We start from the raw sequence: 19,315 nt of genomic DNA, 5'->3' as shown, positions 1-19,315 counted from the left end.
GAGGATACTTATTCTATTACCATATCGATCACACAATATTTGATGGTATTTATCTTTTTTTACAATAATTATTTTTGAAACATATCAACGGAAGTTATTTTTATCGGAGCAAGGTAAATGATATTGTCTTACCATGATATTGAGTTTTGATCTCGTCTATTGATGATAACAAAAATTTGTATAGTATCTTAAGATGGCACGAACTCATGATACCGTCAGATGTATAATGTGTTGGAATCAAAATTATTTTTATGTCGAAAAAAATTACTAAGTTTAACATTATTGTTAGAATCTTATTTGTCATATATGAATTATCATATTGTGAGTTGATGATCATAACATATAATACTAATGATAATTTTATTGGTTTATAAGTATTACTTAAAAATGATAATATCAACAACTACAAAATTAGGATTTTCTTTACATAGACAAGTAAATCTTATTTCTCATATATGATCTGATCTGCTTTCATCTCTACTTCCGTCTGAGTCTGTTCTCTAACGTATTTTATCGTTGAAGTGAAACGGTCAATTACAAGCAATTGTTGCTACCTCTTCGACGGCAGAATTCCAGAGGAAATTGTAACGCAACAGAAATTTGACGGTGATTAGGTGTATATAACGGTGCGATTTCAATGCCGTTACCTTATTAGTTAAACATAGCGGGACGTTTCAACGTCAGTACACATTGGTCGGTTGAATATAACGGCACGATTTCACGATATAACACAAGGCTGGGTCGGTGGCGTCTATATAAGCCGAGACCACCCTGTTTCGCACCTCATAACCTCTGTCTTCTCTCTCGCGCGCTCTCCTCTCGGCTCTCCTTTTGCTCTCTTGGCGATCTCGTCTTTCTGCGAAGGTCGGAGCTGCTCTCCGACGAAAGGACAAAGCTTCGAGCGATCGTCGGCTGGGAGTGAGCGTCCTCTCCTCTGATTTAGGGGAGAATTTAGATTCTTGTCGTGGTGATCTCATTCCTTTACCTTTGCTTGAGGTTTCGTTTCGCTTCGCTCTCGAAATTTTTTAGGGTTCAAGATATTGTTGAATTTTGATGATTTGGCTTCGTTTTGATTGATATAATTGACAATTTCGGTGACCAAAAATCAGAAAATTTGTTGTTCTCGGGGTTCTCTTTGATCAATTCTTCGTTAGGGGAGTGAGCGTCCTCTCCTCCGATTTAGGGGAGAATTTAGATTCTTGTCGTGGTGATCTCATTCCTTTACCTTTGCTTGAGGTTTCGTTTCGCTTCGCTCTCGAAATTTTTTAGGGTTCAAGATATTGTTGAATTTTGATGATTTGGCTTCGTTTTGATTTATATAATTGACAATTTCGGTGACCAAAAATCAGAAAATTTGTTGTTCTCGGGGTTCTCTTTGATCAATTCTTCGTTATCGATCGTCTGGGTTTTCAAGTTTCTTTTGGGAAGTTCGATCTTTCTGGTTTTCTTGTTCGTCTCTCGTCACCTCGGCGTTTCTCGTTCTGGTTTCGATTCGCAAGATGGCTTCTTGTCGTTCCAGGCGTGTGGAGTACGACCGCTTCATCCCGTTCCGATCGGCGATGGACATGGACTTCGCGCGCTGTGCTCTAACCATGCCTTCCAGACCTCAGCGTGATGGTTCGATAGAATCCCCATCGAGTGTGGCGTACCAAAAACTTCTTGTTCAATGTATTTTGAAGAACAGATCTCGCATCTTCGCATTCAAGAGTGCACCCGAATCACCGGCCCACAAGGTGTCCCAATTTGACGAGGACAATCGACCGCACAAGAAGCAACAGAGGCGAATCCCAAAAGATGCAGATAGGGTTTTGGCTGCTTATGATATCTTAGATGATGATAGGTTGAATCTACTCGACTGGGGAAGCAATAACATGTTGGCGATTGGCCTCAATGACAAAGTGTGCCTATGGAATGCTGCGAATAAGTCTAGTACGGAGTTTTCACGAGCCCTAGAAGACAACAGCCCTGTCACTAGCATCAGCTGGTCCCCAGACGGCAAAGTTCTAGCTGTGGCATTAGGCAATTCAGATTTAGATCTGGTTGATGCAGCAACAAGACGTGTGTTGGTTGGGATCCAAGGTGACAGCCACTCCTTTGTTTGTTCACTTGCGTGGAGAAGTAATGCAATCTTGACGGTTGGGAGATCCGATGGTAGTATTGTTGATTATGACATTAGAAAAGATGACCGGGCCATCTGTGACTATAGAGGGCATCGACTAGAAGTTTGTAGTCTTAAATGGACCGAGTTGTTTGGGCGGTATCTGGCAAGCGGAGGGAAGGACAAACTTGTGCACATATGGGACACCCGCATGGCTGTTGCAAATCACCATCCGCGCCAACATCAATTGCTTCACAAGATCAGCAACCACACTTCCACTGTGAGGGCCCTTGATTGGTGCCCTACCAGGAGCAATCTGCTGGCTTCTGGTGGAGGACGCAATGATCATTGCATTAAGTTTTGGAATGCTGTTAATGGTGTTTGCTTGAACTCGATTGATACCGGTTCTGAAGTTTGTGCGTTGTTGTGGGACAAGAACAAATCTGAATTGCTGACCTCCCATGGGTTTCCAAACAATCAACTCACCCTGTGGAATTACATATCCATGACGAGAAAAGCTGAGCTTTTTGGTCATTCATCACGTGTTCTTTACTTGGCTGGGAGCCCATTGGGAGGTGTAGTAGCTTCTGCAGCAGAAGATGAGACACTCAAGTTCTGGAATGTCTTTGAGACTCCCAAACCACCAAAACCTGAAGCAAACACTGTGCCCTTTGCCCAATTTAGTGTCATAAGATGAAAATGCTGATGGTTGGAAAAGACTATGAGAGTAATACGGAAAACTTCTTTAGTGCTTGACAAGAAGATCCATTGTTGATAGCGTTGCATAGAGTAGTTTATGGCATCAAAGAGGCAACATATTTTCATACAAGCATCATACATTTAAGATCTTCGGATACGAGTGCAAGCGCATAAGTTAAGTAAGAAATTTACAACCATGTTTTAATTTTTACAGCATTTTAATAGGTTTATTATACAACAAACCAATGTGGTTGCAGCTGCAAGTTTGATTTTTGTATCCAATTTTTCTTTCAGCTTTGCATATATCTTGGGTATAACCTTTACCATATTGCTGACACATGCAATCTATAAGCATTACATTATTGTTGCTATATTTTATGTGTTCTAGTTTTAATATTTTTATCCATGTTGCATTCTTGTTGTATGTTTTTAGGTGATTTGTTAATTCTTCCTTCTTTAAATTTGAGAATCTTCATGTTGACTTCTCAAGTACTAGATGAAAATGCTGATGGTTGGAAAAGATTATGAGAATAATACAGAAGACTTCTCTAGTGCTTGAGAAGAAAATCCATTGTTGGTAGCATTGCATAGAGAAGTTTGTGGCATCAAAGAGGCAACATATTTTCATACACGCATTATATATTTGTGATCTTTAGATATGAGTGCAAGTGCCTAAGATGGAAAATTTAGAACCATGCTTTAATTTTTACAGCATTTTAGGTCTATTTACAACGAGTCTATGTAGATGCAGCTACAAGTCTGATTTTTGTATCCAATTTTTCTTTCAGCTTTGCACATATATTTGCTATAACCTTTGCCATATCGACATGCAATCTATAACCACTACATCATTGTTGCTATATTTTATGTGTCCTAGTTTTAATATTTTTAACCATGTTACATTCTACTATTATAGTTCTGTCTTTTTATGTAAATTATTTTTTTTCCTTCTTTAAATTTGAGAATCTTCATGTTGATATTATTCTTTGTTTGTTTATGCTAATTATGCATAATTAGACCAACGAGGTAGCTGTTTATATATATTTTTTTGTTTCTGCTGAGTTGAGGTTTCTTATGATTTTAATGTAGCCTCCAGAATTTCAGACTTTTCTTGCTGTTGAAAAAACTGGTTATAAAGTGTATAATTTTGAATCTTAAATGGTTTCAATATATTACTATATAGTGAATAACCTCCAAGTAAGATATAAGTTCAAGAGTGAAATCCAAGCTTAAAATATTTTAATTTTAATAGGTTGTGTCATAATTTCTGTAGAATGCAGTCATCAGACCTATAAGAACTGCAAACCAAATTGAATATTTAATAGTAAAGAGATATCAAACAAATAATTTTATGAGTTTGTTAAAGATGAGGCATTATGATTCTGTTTGTTACGTTTTTTTTCTGTGATATAAACAGAGGCTCATGACTTCCATTAATAGACTGTCTTCTGCTGGTCTCAAGATTAAGCTTGACAAATGAAGTCAAATAGGATATTACGCAAGTTCTAAATTGTGGAAATTAGCTTATTATACTAACAGTTAACAAATGCTTGATTATAGTGATAGTGTCGTTCTGGTCCTTCTGGATTATAGTAATAAAATGATCTTTGTTGAGTCTGAAGGTTCTAATTTGTGATTATTTCGGTCTGCAGGATTTTTCTTGCTGATTAGCTGTTGCATTGTAGCAGACTAGTAGCAATCTTCATGAGATTGTTAGAGAAGCTTGCTAAGTTTCATACAAATGCTCACCAACTAATGACATGGCTACTGTTTCAGTATTTTGAATTATGTTGTTGCAGTCATCTTTCACGAGTTTCAGCATCCACGTGCTGTAGTTTGAATCTGCTACTTGTGAGTATAAAACTGACATCTGAATTGGTATTTCTTCATGCCACCTTCCCTGTTTATTTAAGGAGAATAAGCTTTCAGCAGCTGTTGTGATTATTGATTTTAATTCCTAATATCATATATGTAAAAGGTTTAAATTGACATGATAATTCCAGTTGAAACATTTAAGTGATTGTTTTTTTGAGTCATTTAATTAACATGCTTATTTTGGCCCAATTGTGTGGCTTTTACCATTCTAGTTAGTTTGGCTTGGAAGATTTTCAACCTAACAAAGCTAATCTCAGATCTGAAATCAAAAGTGGCATCAGGTCAGGTATTTCCTGTTTGATTGAGCTCAAATTGGAGCATTAGTAAACTCCATAGTTCTTCCTATCTGTCATGTCCATCCTTGTCTAGCTTTATTGATTAGGAATTTTGCTACATAGTTTACTTAATGCTAACCAGATTCAGTTTTTCTTTCATATCAAATTTTGTGTTGTTCATGAGTTGATATGCAACATGATGTGTACTTCTTTTTGTCAACTTGGTAATCATATCAGTGCAGACCCCATTTGTTTTCAGTTTTGTACGATAGATTTGCCTAACATCTTTTGATTACAATCACCGTGATGATTAAGTATCACAAATCAAGCATTTGTTAACTGTTTTAGATTTGTGATGCTTTAGATTTTCTTAACATCGCAGATAATTTCACCTGCAACAACTTTCTTATAGACTGCCATTTGTGATGCTTTAGTCATATGTTGAGGCTTATCTTTCTTTTATTTTATGATCAAGGCACATTCTTTATTTGTTCATTCAGGGACAAAGAGACCCGGAGCATTGATGCTTCACTTATTAGAATTTGAGAATCAGGTTTGAGTATCATTTTTTGTTGAAGCTATTATATTAGCCCTTTACTAGAGAATATCTCTACTGGTTTCTCAAATTTGATTATTGAAAAGTCTAGTTTATTACTTTCTCTTCTGGCTTGCCTCTTAACATTCTGTAACCTTGCTTGTGAATTATTGACAATTACTATACATTTCAATATATAATTCATTTTCTGTTGATGAATCACTTAAAGAATTTGCACAATTAGCTCATGCTGTTACACTTATCGAGAGTATGTTTCTATTTCCCCCATTGAACATGATGCAGCGAATAGTTCTATGGTTGCTCTAAGTGTGCATTTCTAGAGGTCTAGAATCTAGGGGTCTAGAATATATTATTGCTTTGGCTGTCATTGAATGATGAAATTCAGAAAATATATCTTTCTATCATTAGTAAACTCTATAGTTCTTCCTATTTATCATGTCCATCCTTGTCTAGCTTTATTGAATAGGAATTTTGCTACATAGTTTTATTTGATGCTAACCAGATTTAGTTTTTCTTTCATATCAAATTTGTGTTGTTCATGAGTTGATATGCAATGTGATGTACATCTTTATGTCAACTTAGTAATCATATCAGTGCAGGCCTCATTTGTTTTCAGTTTTGTACAATAGATTTGCCTAACATCTTTTGATTATAATCACCATGATGATTAAGTTAGCAAATTGCTTCATGGTTCATGCTACACAGAGAATTTCACCTGCAGCAACTTTCTTATAAACTGCCATTTGTGATGCTTTACTCATATGTTGAGGTTTATCTTTCTTTTATTTTATGATCAAGGCACATTCTTTATTTGTTCATTCAGGGACAAAAATACCCAGAGCAAAGATGCTTCACTTATAGAATTTGAGAATCAGGTTTGAGTATCTTTTTTGTTGAAGCTATTATATTACCTTGACTAGAGAATATCTCTAGTGGTTTCTCAAATTTGATTATTGAAAAGTCATTAGTATTTTACTTGCTCTTCTGGCTTGCCTCTTAACATTATGTAATCTTTCTTGCGAATTATTGACAATTACTATACAGGAATTGTGACTTTTGTTAGTCTTTTTGTTAAGAAAGAAAAAAGAGACATTATCTCACTCTTGAATTGCATCCTAGATATTCTTTTGTCATAGATCATTCATGAATAATATTTTTAGACAAATTTCAATTCCTTTAGCCTTTGTTTTTTCTCTTTTATTTGCGTCTTTTTCAATTTGCACTTTTCTGGCAAAATATATTACAAACTGATATATAGCTCATTTATTCATCATTTTAAAAATAAAGAATTATCATATTAAGAATATAGGTTTGTCAAGAGGAAGCCTACCTTGTTGGAGTTGAATGTAAAGGCACTGAATTATCAACATCATCGTTTGCTGTTGATGAATCACTTGAAGAATTTGCACAATTAGCTCATGCTGTTACACTTGCCAAAAGTATGTTTCTATTTCCCCATTGATCATGATGAAGCAAATAGTTCTATGGTTGCTTTAAGTGTGCATTTCTAAAGGTCTAGAATCTAGGAGTATATTATTGCTTTGGCTGTGTCATTGAATGATGAAATTCAGAAAATATATCTTTCTGAGGCATCTTTCTGACTTGAACTCCATTCTTTAATCTTACATAGGAAATATTTGATTGATGTCGCTTATCTAGTCCTATATGACATGTCATATTTAGTAATTTGTGCATCTCTTTATATATGTCTCCTTCAAGATTCATAAAAGTCATCCAGTGTTGTCAACAATACTAACGGGTGAAGACATCATGGATAGCTATTGTCATCCATTGAGATGTTGTATGATAGGTTATATTTATTGGGGTTGTATAATCTTGAGGTTTTCAATGGTTGTGATTTAAATTCAAATAGTCACAATCGTAGTTGCTTTCTATCTGGCTGAATAAGCTTTGGTGTTGGCGGGTTCTTTGGTTACGTTAATGTCTCTTGAAGCTAGGGAATTGGGTTAGAGAAATTAAAAAAAAAAATCAGAGAATCTCAAAAAGTCTGAAATTATGAAAGCAAATGTAATTTTCAAATTTTTTTGTGGCCTTAAATAGAAATATTAAATGCAAAGCTACCTTTTTTGTGATCTTGGAGTTCTCTATTGGTGGTTGTTATTCGTCATATTCTTGAGAAGGATTAGTGACCATATGACACTCCTATAATATGGGCTATTTGCTTTCTCCTTTTCAAAATTTCTATGGAATAGTACAACCAAAATTTAATGATATATAAATTCTTCTCAATCTTAGATTTTTTCTAATTGAGTGTGTTTGTTCTGGCGAAATTAGGGAGTAACTTATTGACCAGATGACACTCTTATAATTTGGGTCGTTCCATTCTCCTTTCCAAAATTGCTGTGGAATAGTATAACCAAAATTTAATGATCTATAAACTCTCCTTGACCTTGGGTTTTTCCCAATTGAGTGTGTTGTTCTGATGAAATTAGAGAGTAACTTATTAATGGTTTTTTTCTCTTCATTTCTTGGGTAACCACAATTGCGATATGTAGAATGAATTTTTTTCGTTGTCAGGTCTTATGCTGTCTAGTTTGAACTTACAGTAGCTTTCTAGAGTGCTTGTAATCAAGATTCTAGTTATGCTAACTGATCCAAAGTTTTGTTTAGGCTTGCTTATTGAAATCAAAGGCTTCATATTGGCTCTAGAAAGGGTGATGAAGCCAAGTGTGGAATCCAAGCCCTTGATATTGAATGTGTAATTTTATCAGGAAGAAGTTCTTATGCATTTATGATATAATTATTATGTAGTCATTAAAGCTCTCTAATGTTGTATTTTATATTGCTTACTATGCTTTAACTAAGATGACTTTACTCGCAACAATATGAACTAAAATGACATTATTAGGGGTGAGGAAGGGAGAAGGAGGAAAGAGGAAGAAAAATAGAGGTAGAAGGAGGCTATGGTGGAAGAGGAGGAAAAGAAGATGAGAATACTTGGCGGTGGTTGCAAAAAGAGCAAAACAGGCTTGTGAGGAGACACGAACCTTAGAAGGAGAACCAGTTCAAGTAATTTTAAAAGAAAAAATGGTTTGATTCGGGTCTTCGAAAAGGGAAAACGGGCCTAGCATTTTTTTTACAAAAAAGGTAAAAAACCATACCATACAGCCTAAAATGAGGTAGTCCACATCTTAAATCGTGCCCGGACAATCATTATCAATCAAACTGACTAAAATTGAAATCAATGAAAATTGTGTTGTGTCTCAGTTTCTGATGTAATTCATTGCTTTCTGAGTTATTTTCTGCCATTTGGTAAAAAGTGGGAAAGATAAGTTAATTTCTGCCATTTAAATGTATTTTATAAATGTAATGAAATCTTCTAGCTCACCATTTTAGAGAAAGAGTAATGCATAGTTGGTAGAAATTTTCTGTCAAGATTTCTTTCAAGTCGAGTATATCTCAATTAAGACATATTTTTATGATGTTTGATGATATCTATCATTTGTTGTCTATATCTAATTATCTTACACTTTCATTCAGATTTGTTGATGATATTTCTTTAATGTCGAAAACGATAGAAAACTTCACAAGCATGGATAGTTTTAGTATCTGAATAGTGTAAGTTATAAAAACTCCAATGCATTATATTCAAATAGTATCCTTGTCTTTTAATTGTCTTTTGCATGGATTTAAATAGTGTGCTTCTGCTGCAGTACCTTCGACTATGGATTGGTTTCAGACCAAACGGTCTGACGCTAGTTTGTTTTGTTTTTTCTATTATCTTTTCAGGTGATATCAGGTATGACCCAATATATTAGTATCATGCTGGTCTCATAGAATATTGAAACTGATATTAGAGAGAGATTGTAGACCTTGTTGTGTATATTTATTTTATTTCAGGAGTAATTCTGATGCATCTTTGATTTGAATTAACCTTATTTTTGGTAACGTATTGACACGGACTTAGCTGGTTTTGCCTAAGTCGTGCGGCACCCTCGCGCGTCCGTCCGCAAAGGTCAGCCTCCCCGAAGCCTCCCATTGTCCCTTAGGACTAACAAAAGAGAGAACGGGTAAAAGAGAACGCCTCAATCGGGATCCACAAGCAAACATGTCCGAAAAACACTTCATAGACAAAGCAAATTACAAACAGACTTTACAAGCTCTGAACAGTGGCACAACAAAGGGTAAAATGGTCCATTACAGACCGAAAAGCTCTCGAACGTGTTCACATGACACAACCTTTATTTACAAGCCTAAAGAGGCCACCAACCCAACTAACATGGGACTATTAAGCCTTAGGCCGCCCCTCTACCTGCTGTACAAGGCATGAGCATGCCAAAAGACACGGACAGATATAAGCATTACATCAAACACCTTGTTTAGAAGTTTGTCCGTGACATTCTCCCCCACTTATCCCTTCGACGTCCTCGTCGAAGCCTTTGTGAACACTGCAACTCTTCGCCTTTGCTGAGTCTTCAATCTTCTGCTCCAGCTGCAATGCGCCTCCTGGCTCCCAGCTTCTCTCCGCTGCTGTTTCTGAGTAGTTGAACCTTTGATCCGCCTTGCTGCTGCAACTCACCAATGACTCTGACTCTGGTGTGGGGTTGGCTGAGTTGTGTTGATCCTCGTTGATTCCTGCGGATCCACCAAATGAAGGAAATGACCATTCTTACTGCGCCAGTTTCTCAAAATTTCCACATGCTGCTTGAACTGGGTGGATGCTTGTTGGAGCTTTAACGAGCATCGCCTCGCAAACTTCTGAAGTTTTGGGTCCTTCCTCCACAAAATCTGTTCATTGACTCTTCTTTCAGTTAGTTGTCACATCCAAGTAGGTTCGCATCACTTCCGCTTTCGATTGGCATTTCGTTGGGAAATGAAGCGGACAATCTACTCTCAGTAGTACTGATCACCGTTGGTGAGGATTTGACAACTATTGTCTTCCATTGTCCTCGAAGGGTCTTTGAACTTGTGCAGAGCTCCTCTGCTGGATAAATAAGAGAACTGGGGTACTCGGTTTCGCCCATTCTCTTAAGAGTTGAGAAGGCAAAGGTTACTTGACTTCGCCCGCCTCCTCGAGATTGTACTTCATGCGTCGAGCTGGTTACTGGCCTTCGCCTGCTCTTTGCTCACACTTCTGAAGTACTTGAAGTGTTTGCACTCCTTGCGTTGAGTTAGCTACTGTGATTCACCTTCTCAATGCCATTGAACTTCTGGAATGCAGGAATTTTTCACCCCAACTTGGAGTAATTCTCTGATAGATGAGGTCGCCTCTGGGATTGTACCGTCTTCTCCATCAACCCTGCCGCCTACTCCACTGAGTAGCAAAGGTACAGCACCGCGTACTGCTTGCTTCGTTCCTTGGTCGTGTACTCTTGCATGACCCGAAGTCCTTCACTTACGGCTATTTTGATGAGAAACTTGTTGACACCGGTCTTACGAAGTTCCTCGGCCTCTGCCCTTCAGCCTTGTCTCGGTACTTGGAGATTGCCTCTGCATGCTCCACCTCCTCGGCCCCTTTCACGACCAAGCGCTCTCCCCTCCATGAGAGCAAGGGATCAATGACTTTCACGGAAGTCCCGCCTCTGCGGTACCATGGCGCTGCCATACCCATGACCCTACTATCCGTTGCCTCGCATCTGCATCCCTTTTCTTCACGATCAGTAGATATGTCTCCGTGGCACTCCTCTGAGTCCACCTCCATTCTAACTGATGCTTGATTTTGGGTAGCTAAGTCCCTCTGGACTCGTCGTCGCTTCCTCGCCCCTTTCGACCCCCTGCTTCAACACCTCTGTGTTCTCTAAGCAGTCTGTTTGATCGATGGAGAGACAGACTGCAACTCCCATGCATGGCCTCTGCCATCACGTTGTAGGGTTTGCACCAATTCTGTTCTCCTTAGCTTCCTTGGTAGCAACGTTCGCTTACTCGGCCTTGTCCTCTGACTTGCCGGGCTCCCTTAAGCGAATATGAGCTCTGGAGCAGTCCAACTCTCCAGCTGCTTCGATCATACCTCTGCATGATCAAGTCCCTCCCATGGAACTCACTGGTACTTGCATTCGAACTTTTCCCTTGGTGGAACCCAACCCCCATATGCTGATGACCAAGGTTTTCATCCGATGCAAAATTCGATGCACGCACGGAAGACCCGCCTCTGCGGTACCATGGCCTTCACTCCTTGAATCCATAGCCCTTCTTGCCGTCGTGTTGTTCACCGAAGTGGAGCTCCCAGTAGCTCCCGATCATACCTCCATATGATCCAGTCCCTCCCGGGACTATGTCGTGTGTGTCGCATTGCCACGAACTGTTCCACCACGATCCGCTGCACCATGTCGCCTCCTGGTGACATCTCCATTGCATTCTGATCCTTGTGGAATAAACTCGAATTGTGAACCCTCCATGTGTGGCCTCTGCCAATACATCGCAGGGTCTCCTCCACCTTCGATTTTGTTCGCTCCTTTGGCAATCGACCTTCATCCACCCACTCTTGGGTCACACCTAGATGAAGCACCGCTCTAGGACAGTCCGTCGCCTAGTAGCTCCCGAAGTCCACCGACTTCGCTGTAATTTGTGCACCATTGTCTGGATCCTGGGCCTTTGCCCCTACCAGCACAATCTTCGCTGCGCACTGCTTCCTTCATGGCAACTTGAATGGCAACACTGTGGCATATTCTTCAAGAGTACCCGCCTCTGCGTCCTCTTGCCCCGTGCTAAGGCCTTCTGAACCCAACTTCTCCTCCGCAAATTGAGTCGCCTTAGTTCCTCCATCAAATGCTCCTCCGAGATAAGGTGCATGTGCCCAGAAGCTCCCTTCGTCTTTGGCACCATGCAAGATGAGTCCACTCCGTCTGAATGAAGGACCCATGGAACAACATGATCCTGCTCTTGCCTCTACAAGAGTTCATGTCCTTGACCTCTGTCTAAGGAAAGCACTGTGCCTCTGCTCCATGTTCCAACTTCTCTGCTGGCTCCCTTCATGCGACTTGGGTACTTCGCCAAGTTACACCCAAGTTGCTCCGCTCCTCGTTTTTGCATTGAGTCGATGGTGGCCCTCGTGCCCACCATTCCACGGGTCAGCCCTCCCTTAAGTCCGATCTCCACATCGACTCCAAGTGTGCCTTCATTTAAGTTGCTTTGGGTCGCTCCCCCACTTGATCTCGCAATGCATCCACCAATGCATTCTCTCAAGCGAGATCATGCGACGACTCCTCGCCGCTTGCTCAGTCCATCGAGCTTCGTGGAGTTGTTGTTTTGTTGAGGTACTCCTCTTCAACATGTGCAGTCCGTCGCACATGATTCTCCCTCTGGAGAGCCGGGACTTATCCCTCCTGGATAACTATCCCATTTAAGCAACATCTCTCTTCGTTTCGGAGACCACCATCCCCTTGGACTACTCCGATTTGCTGAACAAACTGTGCATTGTTCTGCCTCTTGCAAACGCACTTGCTAGATTGCGCCTCCACGTCAATACAGCCACCGCTGCACCCCTCAAGGCCTAGCAACATGCTGAACTCGTTGCACACTTCAGCCTCCTCCGGACGTATCCTTCGCATGCCGAAGAGAAAGTTTCAATGCTCCATGGCGCCGAGTCTCGACCGCCTTGGGATGGCCACGAACAATCCATCGTCCGCATACAAGCCCATGCATGAGTACCGAATTCTTCGAGTTAGCAATTCCCCTCACCTCTGTGAGCTTTGCACAACTCTTTCGGTCGCTGAGCAACTCATTCCACTTTGCATGGTCTCGTCCTTTGCCAAGCGCCTCGCTTGCCTTGAGCACCATCAAGTAAAGTTGTCAACGTTGAGCCGTAGCTCAAACTCAGCCATCCCAACCTTTGTGCGCTCCACATTCTTCCAAGCTTGCCTGTTCTCGTGGTGCCTCTTGCGCGAAGGGTTGGCCATTCCTCTGAATGCCAATGTCAGATGCCCGCTCCTCTGAGCGACTCTTTTCCCTACATCTCCATGCCCGTTTTCCCTCAAACGGTCGCGCGTGTGCTGACTGCCCTCAACGCAGCCCCGCTAGGTCCCCCACGTTTGCATGTCAAGTGTTTCTATGAGTGCTTGTCCCGCTCTGATACCATATGACACGGACTTAGCTGGTTTTGCCTAAGTCGTGCGGCACCCTCGCGCGTCCGTCCGCAAAGGTCAGCCTCCCCGAAGCCTCCCATTGTCCCTTAGGACTAACAAAAGAGAGAACGGGTAAAAGAGAACGCCTCAATCGGGATCCACAAGCAAACATGTCCGAAAAACACTTCATAGACAAAGCAAATTACAAACAGACTTTACAAGCTCTGAACAGTGGCACAACAAAGGGTAAAATGGTCCATTACAGACCGAAAAGCTCTCGAACGTGTCCACATGACACAACCTTTATTTACAAGCCTAAAGAGGCCACCAACCCAACTAACATGGGACTATTAAGCCTTCGGCCGCCCCTCTACCTGCTGTACAAGGCATGAACATGCCAAAAGACACGGACAGATATAAGCATTACATCAAACACCTTGTTTAGAAGTTTGTCCGTGACAGTATGGAATGTTACTTCTAGATGATTGTGTAACTTAGAGAAGGCACTTGGTGGGGATGTTAGGATGTATGATGGAACTACTCTCATTGTCAGTATCTTCAACCAAAAGGGTGCAAAATTCATGAAGCAGCCTTACAAGCAAGTGCCCACTAGGCTTTTTTCAATTTTAGCTATTTTAGATTTCATGGGAGCCAATGTCATGTCACTAAACATGCATTTGTTATTCATTTTTAGTTTTTGACTTCCCTGCATTAGATGTTATTGTTGCTTGTTTCATTATACCTTAGCAACCTAAAAGTTAGGGATGCAATCCTAGAGACACATTATATGTAATCCAAGTTACAAATATTGTATATATTATTGCAGAACTCTTAGGGTCTGCTGAAATAGAAGTTGCATTTGACCACAACAGCAAACATGATGACAGATAACTCAATTTCTGATAGTTTGAGAAATTTTGAACATTTGTTTTTTGATATTACAGTATGGCTCTTTAAGTCAAGTCGTTGATGGTTTGAGCAATTTAATTATTTCCTTTCATATAAATTTTTATCTAAAAGATTCTCTTCTAATCTCTTGGTAATTTCTTACTTTCCATTTATTTTCTTTTAATACGCTTGTTAATGAAGTTATCTCTTGATCTTCGAAGGCCTTTCCTTATGAAGAATGCCATCAAATCATTTTCTATTATGATCATCTGTGTTAACTAGTTCATATATGGATTAGAAAATTGAACAAAAGGTGCACAAAAAATGGTATTGTCATACAAGATCTGATTTGTGTGATTTAACAGGAAGTAAAGCCATGTACTTGGACATACTTATTTCCATTTCTACAATTGTCATTTTCAAATTCCTACTAGGTTTTTCAGGTTCTATCTTATTTAAAAGAAAGATTTAGTTTTTATTCTCTCTCTTGTAAGGAGAATATCCGTACAAATGTTTTTAACACCGCCGATGTCGGTCCCAAGCCCGAATGAAAAAGGTGGAGGGTTGTGGAAGGCCGCTAAGAAGCAGCTTGAAAAACATTTGAGAACTCATATGCATGATCTTAACTTTTTCGTAATAAACCTAGGTCATTATTGAGATTAGATGTGAGACAAGATTGTCTGGAAGAAAACTATGATATTATCAGCTGGGACTAATCATTTGCTCACGAGACATGAGACATCTGGTCTAATGGTAAACCCTATGTATCTGAGAGGAAAATTAGAAATCTTGTCGTTCAGTATATTGGCAGATTTGCGATAATTTGAATTTTCAAGACCCAACATCACTATCTATTTTTCGACCAGATACTCTAAAATCATACAGTACTTTCAGATTTACCAATTATTGTTCTTTGATCTCACAAAACACATAGAATCATCCTCTTATTTCAGGTTGATCATGTTACTAGAGGATCTGCACGGCCCAAACTTATCTGACCTTGCCTGATCTTAGTATTGTGCAAAACATGTCAAGCTCAAGAAGAAACAGCAGAAAGATCAGTTCTTCATGGCAAACCATTAATCCTTATTTTGTTAGATGAGTAGCTTCTCTTTTGAATGTAGATAACTTTCTTGAACTCCTTGAATTACTGGTCAAATTCCTGCTACAGGCATTAATTAGATATTTGGACTTCTTCTAACACTATAGATCATTACAGTGTTTGTAACTGTAAATAAATTTTCTCTCAATATGTCACTCAAACTTCTTAGCTATTTTGTTTCTTTTTTTGGCTGTAATCTTTATATGTTTCCATAGTATCTTTTTATGTATTTCAATGTCATTTGTGCAAATATGTTTTTTGTTTATAAATTAATTAATGTGACAAAAAATTGTAGCTTAAGGAGATGGGTGGAAATGGTAGCCTAACCAGAGGCGAAGAAGCTGCTGATGCTAGCAAGGTATCTGATCAATCAGCTGAAAGGAAAAAAAGTTTGGTGGACTGGATGAACTTGATTAAACCTGCTAATGGGGAGAAAGATCACTGGGTAAGTTTAGATGCTTTTTCTTTGGTTATTAAAGAATTTTTTCAACTTGATATTTGTCGGTGTGAAAAAATGATTATTCTAGAGATACTTTCATTTGTTTTTGTGACTTAAAACCTTATTTGTTTCTGGAGCTGGTGCTGGCTCTATTGCCCTTTGTTGAATTTATATTGTTTGCTACATATGAGAGGCTGAAGTGTCCCTTTTTTTTGTGATGTATTTTGTTTATGTATTCATATATGCTGGTTGTTTTGGTCAAAGAAGCTATTAGTAAATCTGGCTTGCAATGTATCCTGAATGAGACTATCCATATTATTGACCGGCCAGCTGGGCATCTTAATTTTTGAGTTATTGTTGTATTTCCCTTGATTCAGAATTGCTATTACGATTCTTATGATCTGCAGTAGTTGAAGCATACCTGTATTGCCATACATTTAGGTTCCGGATGAAGCTGTTAGCAAATGCACATCATGTGGATCAGATTTTGGAGCTTTCAATCGCAGGGTGATGATTTTCATCTAATCAGTTTTCTTTTCAACATTGTTTGATATCACAATTTTCCTTGTGATATAGCATGACAATTCCATTCTTTACTTTCAGCATCATTGCAGGAATTGTGGCGATATTTTCTGCGACAAGTGCACAAAGGGTAGAATTGCTCTCACTGCAGAAGAAAATGCTCAGCAAGTCCGAGTTTGTGATAGATGCATGGTATATTGACTGGTTTATCCTTTGCTTTTAACATCATTGCACAAATTGGTTTTTGTACTTTTGATGATGTCATTTCTTACTCCTGAACTATGTCAGGTTGGTCTTCACTGATAATGTATATTAAATAGTGGTTCTAATTTAGGTGTCTGCATAACCTTTTGGGTTCAGGAGAAAGTTTCGGTTGTTGATATTTTGGAAGTCGAGATGATGATGGTAAACATTATTTAAGTCTTTTAAGATATTATATTTATAATGGGTCTTCTTCTAGCAGTAGTTATTTGTTGTTCCAATCTCATATAAAATCTGATGTATTGTTGCTAAAAGGAGATCTTTTTCTTTTCTGGAAGCTAGGTTTGCTAAAAACATTTTACCCCTCCACTGACCATTGACTGTCTTTTAAAGAGATTTGTGTTTTTATAAGGATCCTCCTTGAAACAATCTGCAGTGATAGACTCATATATTTTAGTATTATCATTAATCATAAGGGTGAAGAAAGTGTTTTTTTAAAGAAAAAACACTTTTCATTTTACATCTTTATTGAGTGAATTACTTTTTATTTTAAATTTAAAGAAAGTGTTTAGCCAATTGAGTGAATTACTTTTCATTTTACATCTTTATTGAATTTTCATCCAGAGGATTTGCTGCAAGTCCATTAGCTAGATTTTGTACCTTAGGTTGATAAAACACTGTTATCAGCCTGCGGTAGTCCCGCTTACATTATGGCGTAAATTGTCTTAGTTGATCAATATTCTATTCTTTGTTCATGGATGTTCTACAAAAGATCTGAACTAGTTCTTACATTATGGCTATTATTAGCCAGTGGTGGTACACTTACATTATAGCTTGAATTGTCTTACTTGAACATTCTTTTCTTTGTTCATGGATGTTCTACAAAAAATTTGAACTAGTTTGTGCTTGAGAAATTCACTGTCTTGTCTTGTGTTCAGGCCCTCTGAGTTCATATTACATGTAAACATTAGAGTTGGCAAGTTGCTTTGCATGTGTGAACTTAGTGTTGACTTGTCACCAAATGCTGACATGTGGTCACCAATTTTGATTAACTTTCACTAGAGAAAGGTGTTGTCAATGGGGCCAGATTATGTACTTTGTGGTTGCTGAACTAATTTCCTGGGATAGTGAAAATTACTGAAGTAACTTTTGTGAACTATGTAAATCTCACAGTCATGTGAAATTTAATTTTGTATAAAGCTGGAAAATTTCGTTTTTCTTCACATATAGTGTAGAAACTGTGGAAATAAAACAGCCCAAACATGCTTGATCTGCTAATTTAAGTACTGAAACTTAAAATTGCATGGTTGTTAGTATGAATGTTAGATATTCTGAGCATTAACTGAAAAACACGACTTGAGAAGTGATTTGCTTGATGTTACATGGGAGTCTCTCACGTTGAATAGGCAGAAGTTTCTCAAAGGTTAAGCAATGCAAAAGAAACTGTCAGCAAACCTGTCGGTCTGCAAAGTCATGAAGATCTTGTGCGAAGGCTTCAGGTGCAGTCTTTTTTATTGCTATAGACCATCATGTTTCGACAGATGTCTCGCTGTGGTACTTTATATGGAGGGCATATTTTTCTCATTGTTGGAAAATGATCCAGTTAGCCAGCTTTATTAGTTCTTGCATCTAACTTCTTTAACCCAGATATTATGATGACTAATTAAGGTTTTGGTCTTGATTTTTGCAACAGGAGGAATTGAACAAGAATCGTAAGTCGGGTACTTTACTGCTATATTGTAGAACATTATACTATGTTTTCTGATATAACATGTACTACTATTGACTAATTTATGGTAGTACCTATTTCATAGGTTCAAATTCTGATGAGTCTTGGAAGCCAATGAGGGAAGTAGCATGTCCCATCTGCACAGTCCACCTTCAGGTCTATAATATCAGATTTTTTTTTTTTCTGCAACATGATAAGCTTTCTCCTTATCTCTTCATCTATTTTCCAAACTGGAATTTTGCTGATGTGTTGTTAGGACTGAATTCTACGATATTTACCTTGAGTTTCAGGTGCAAGTTCCTGCCTCAGGCTCCCAAACAATCGAATGTGGTGTCTGTCAACACCCTTTCTTGGTCAGTGCTGATTGATATCTGATTTCGCCTTGCCATGCCATTGCAATTTCTATCCTCCTATAATTCTCTTTGACAAGCAGTAGCATCGCACATGCTCTCTGTGGTCACCTTGGTTGTATACCCAAGTTGCCTGCATTTTTGTAAGTGAACTTACGTAAGCATTCACCTCATAAAAGGTCAAGTGTGGAAGCTATGTTTTCCGAGAGTAGTGTGAAGATGAAAACCAGGAACTGGATGAGCGAATAAATAGTAATGCTTGTAATGACTGTTGGTGTGCAAAACTTGTTCGGTGACCACATAGATTTGTTGGTAGGAATTGCTTTTGGGCACAGTTCGTGGCTACTATGGCGGTGAAGTAAACATAGTGACGAGTGCTTTTGTATGCTTTCATATAGAAATGATAACTGTCATCGACTTTTACTACCAACTTTTTTTTTTTCCTATCAGAAAAGTGATTCTATGATATTCTATATCTTTCTTTCTTGACTTAAGAGAATATTTCATAGATGAGATTATTTGACAGGTTGATGCAGGTCGAGTCAGCCACAGCCCCACAT

General features: G+C 38.7%; 2 protein-coding genes across 4 annotated transcripts; both read left to right on the top strand.

Annotated features, from left to right (window-relative positions):
- Nucleotides 1-637: 637 nt before the first annotated feature.
- Nucleotides 638-6,379, top strand: LOC135677351 (cell division cycle 20.2, cofactor of APC complex-like). 3 transcript variants are annotated; one of them, XM_065189592.1, is made up of 5 exons: nt 638-918; nt 1,520-2,976; nt 4,450-4,648; nt 5,448-5,500; nt 6,327-6,379. In XM_065189592.1, the coding sequence occupies exon 2, from the start codon at nt 1,560-1,562 to the stop codon at nt 2,793-2,795; it is 1,236 nt and encodes a 411-aa protein (XP_065045664.1). In that variant the 5' UTR covers nt 638-918; nt 1,520-1,559; the 3' UTR covers nt 2,796-2,976; nt 4,450-4,648; nt 5,448-5,500; nt 6,327-6,379. The 3 variants fall into 3 exon arrangements, with proteins under 3 accessions (XP_065045664.1, XP_065045658.1, XP_065045652.1); XM_065189586.1 differs by having other exon boundaries at nt 638-964; XM_065189580.1 differs by having other exon boundaries at nt 638-2,976.
- LOC135679465 (protein FREE1-like) lies at nt 6,265-19,275 on the top strand. Its single transcript, XM_065193254.1, has 9 exons — nt 6,265-6,272; nt 6,327-6,378; nt 15,810-15,959; nt 16,395-16,460; nt 16,557-16,667; nt 18,083-18,175; nt 18,370-18,397; nt 18,491-18,561; nt 18,696-19,275. Exons 1-9 carry the CDS (start codon nt 6,265-6,267, stop codon nt 18,771-18,773), a joined length of 657 nt encoding a protein of 218 aa, XP_065049326.1. The 3' UTR covers nt 18,774-19,275.
- Nucleotides 19,276-19,315: the final 40 nt, after the last annotated feature.

The sequence above is a fragment of the Musa acuminata genome, chromosome BXJ1-1, assembly GCF_036884655.1.
Source record: "Musa acuminata AAA Group cultivar baxijiao chromosome BXJ1-1, Cavendish_Baxijiao_AAA, whole genome shotgun sequence".
Taxonomy (NCBI): domain Eukaryota; kingdom Viridiplantae; phylum Streptophyta; class Magnoliopsida; order Zingiberales; family Musaceae; genus Musa; species Musa acuminata.
The sequence above is the reverse complement of the archived record's forward strand: the minus strand, read 5'-3'. Positions and strand labels throughout refer to the sequence as shown.

Excerpts from the sequence above, each read along its gene's own strand:
- LOC135677351 (XM_065189580.1), top strand. The coding sequence starts at position 1,500 with ATGGCTTCTTGTCGTTCCAGGCGTGTGGAGTACGACCGCTTCATCCCG.
- LOC135679465 (XM_065193254.1), top strand. Across the intron at positions 6,379-15,809 it reads TTATAGAATTTGAGAATCAG|CTTAAGGAGATGGGTGGAAA; the intron begins GTTTGAGTATCT and ends AAAAAATTGTAG. Across the intron at positions 18,176-18,369 it reads ATCTTGTGCGAAGGCTTCAG|GAGGAATTGAACAAGAATCG; the intron begins GTGCAGTCTTTT and ends TTTTTGCAACAG.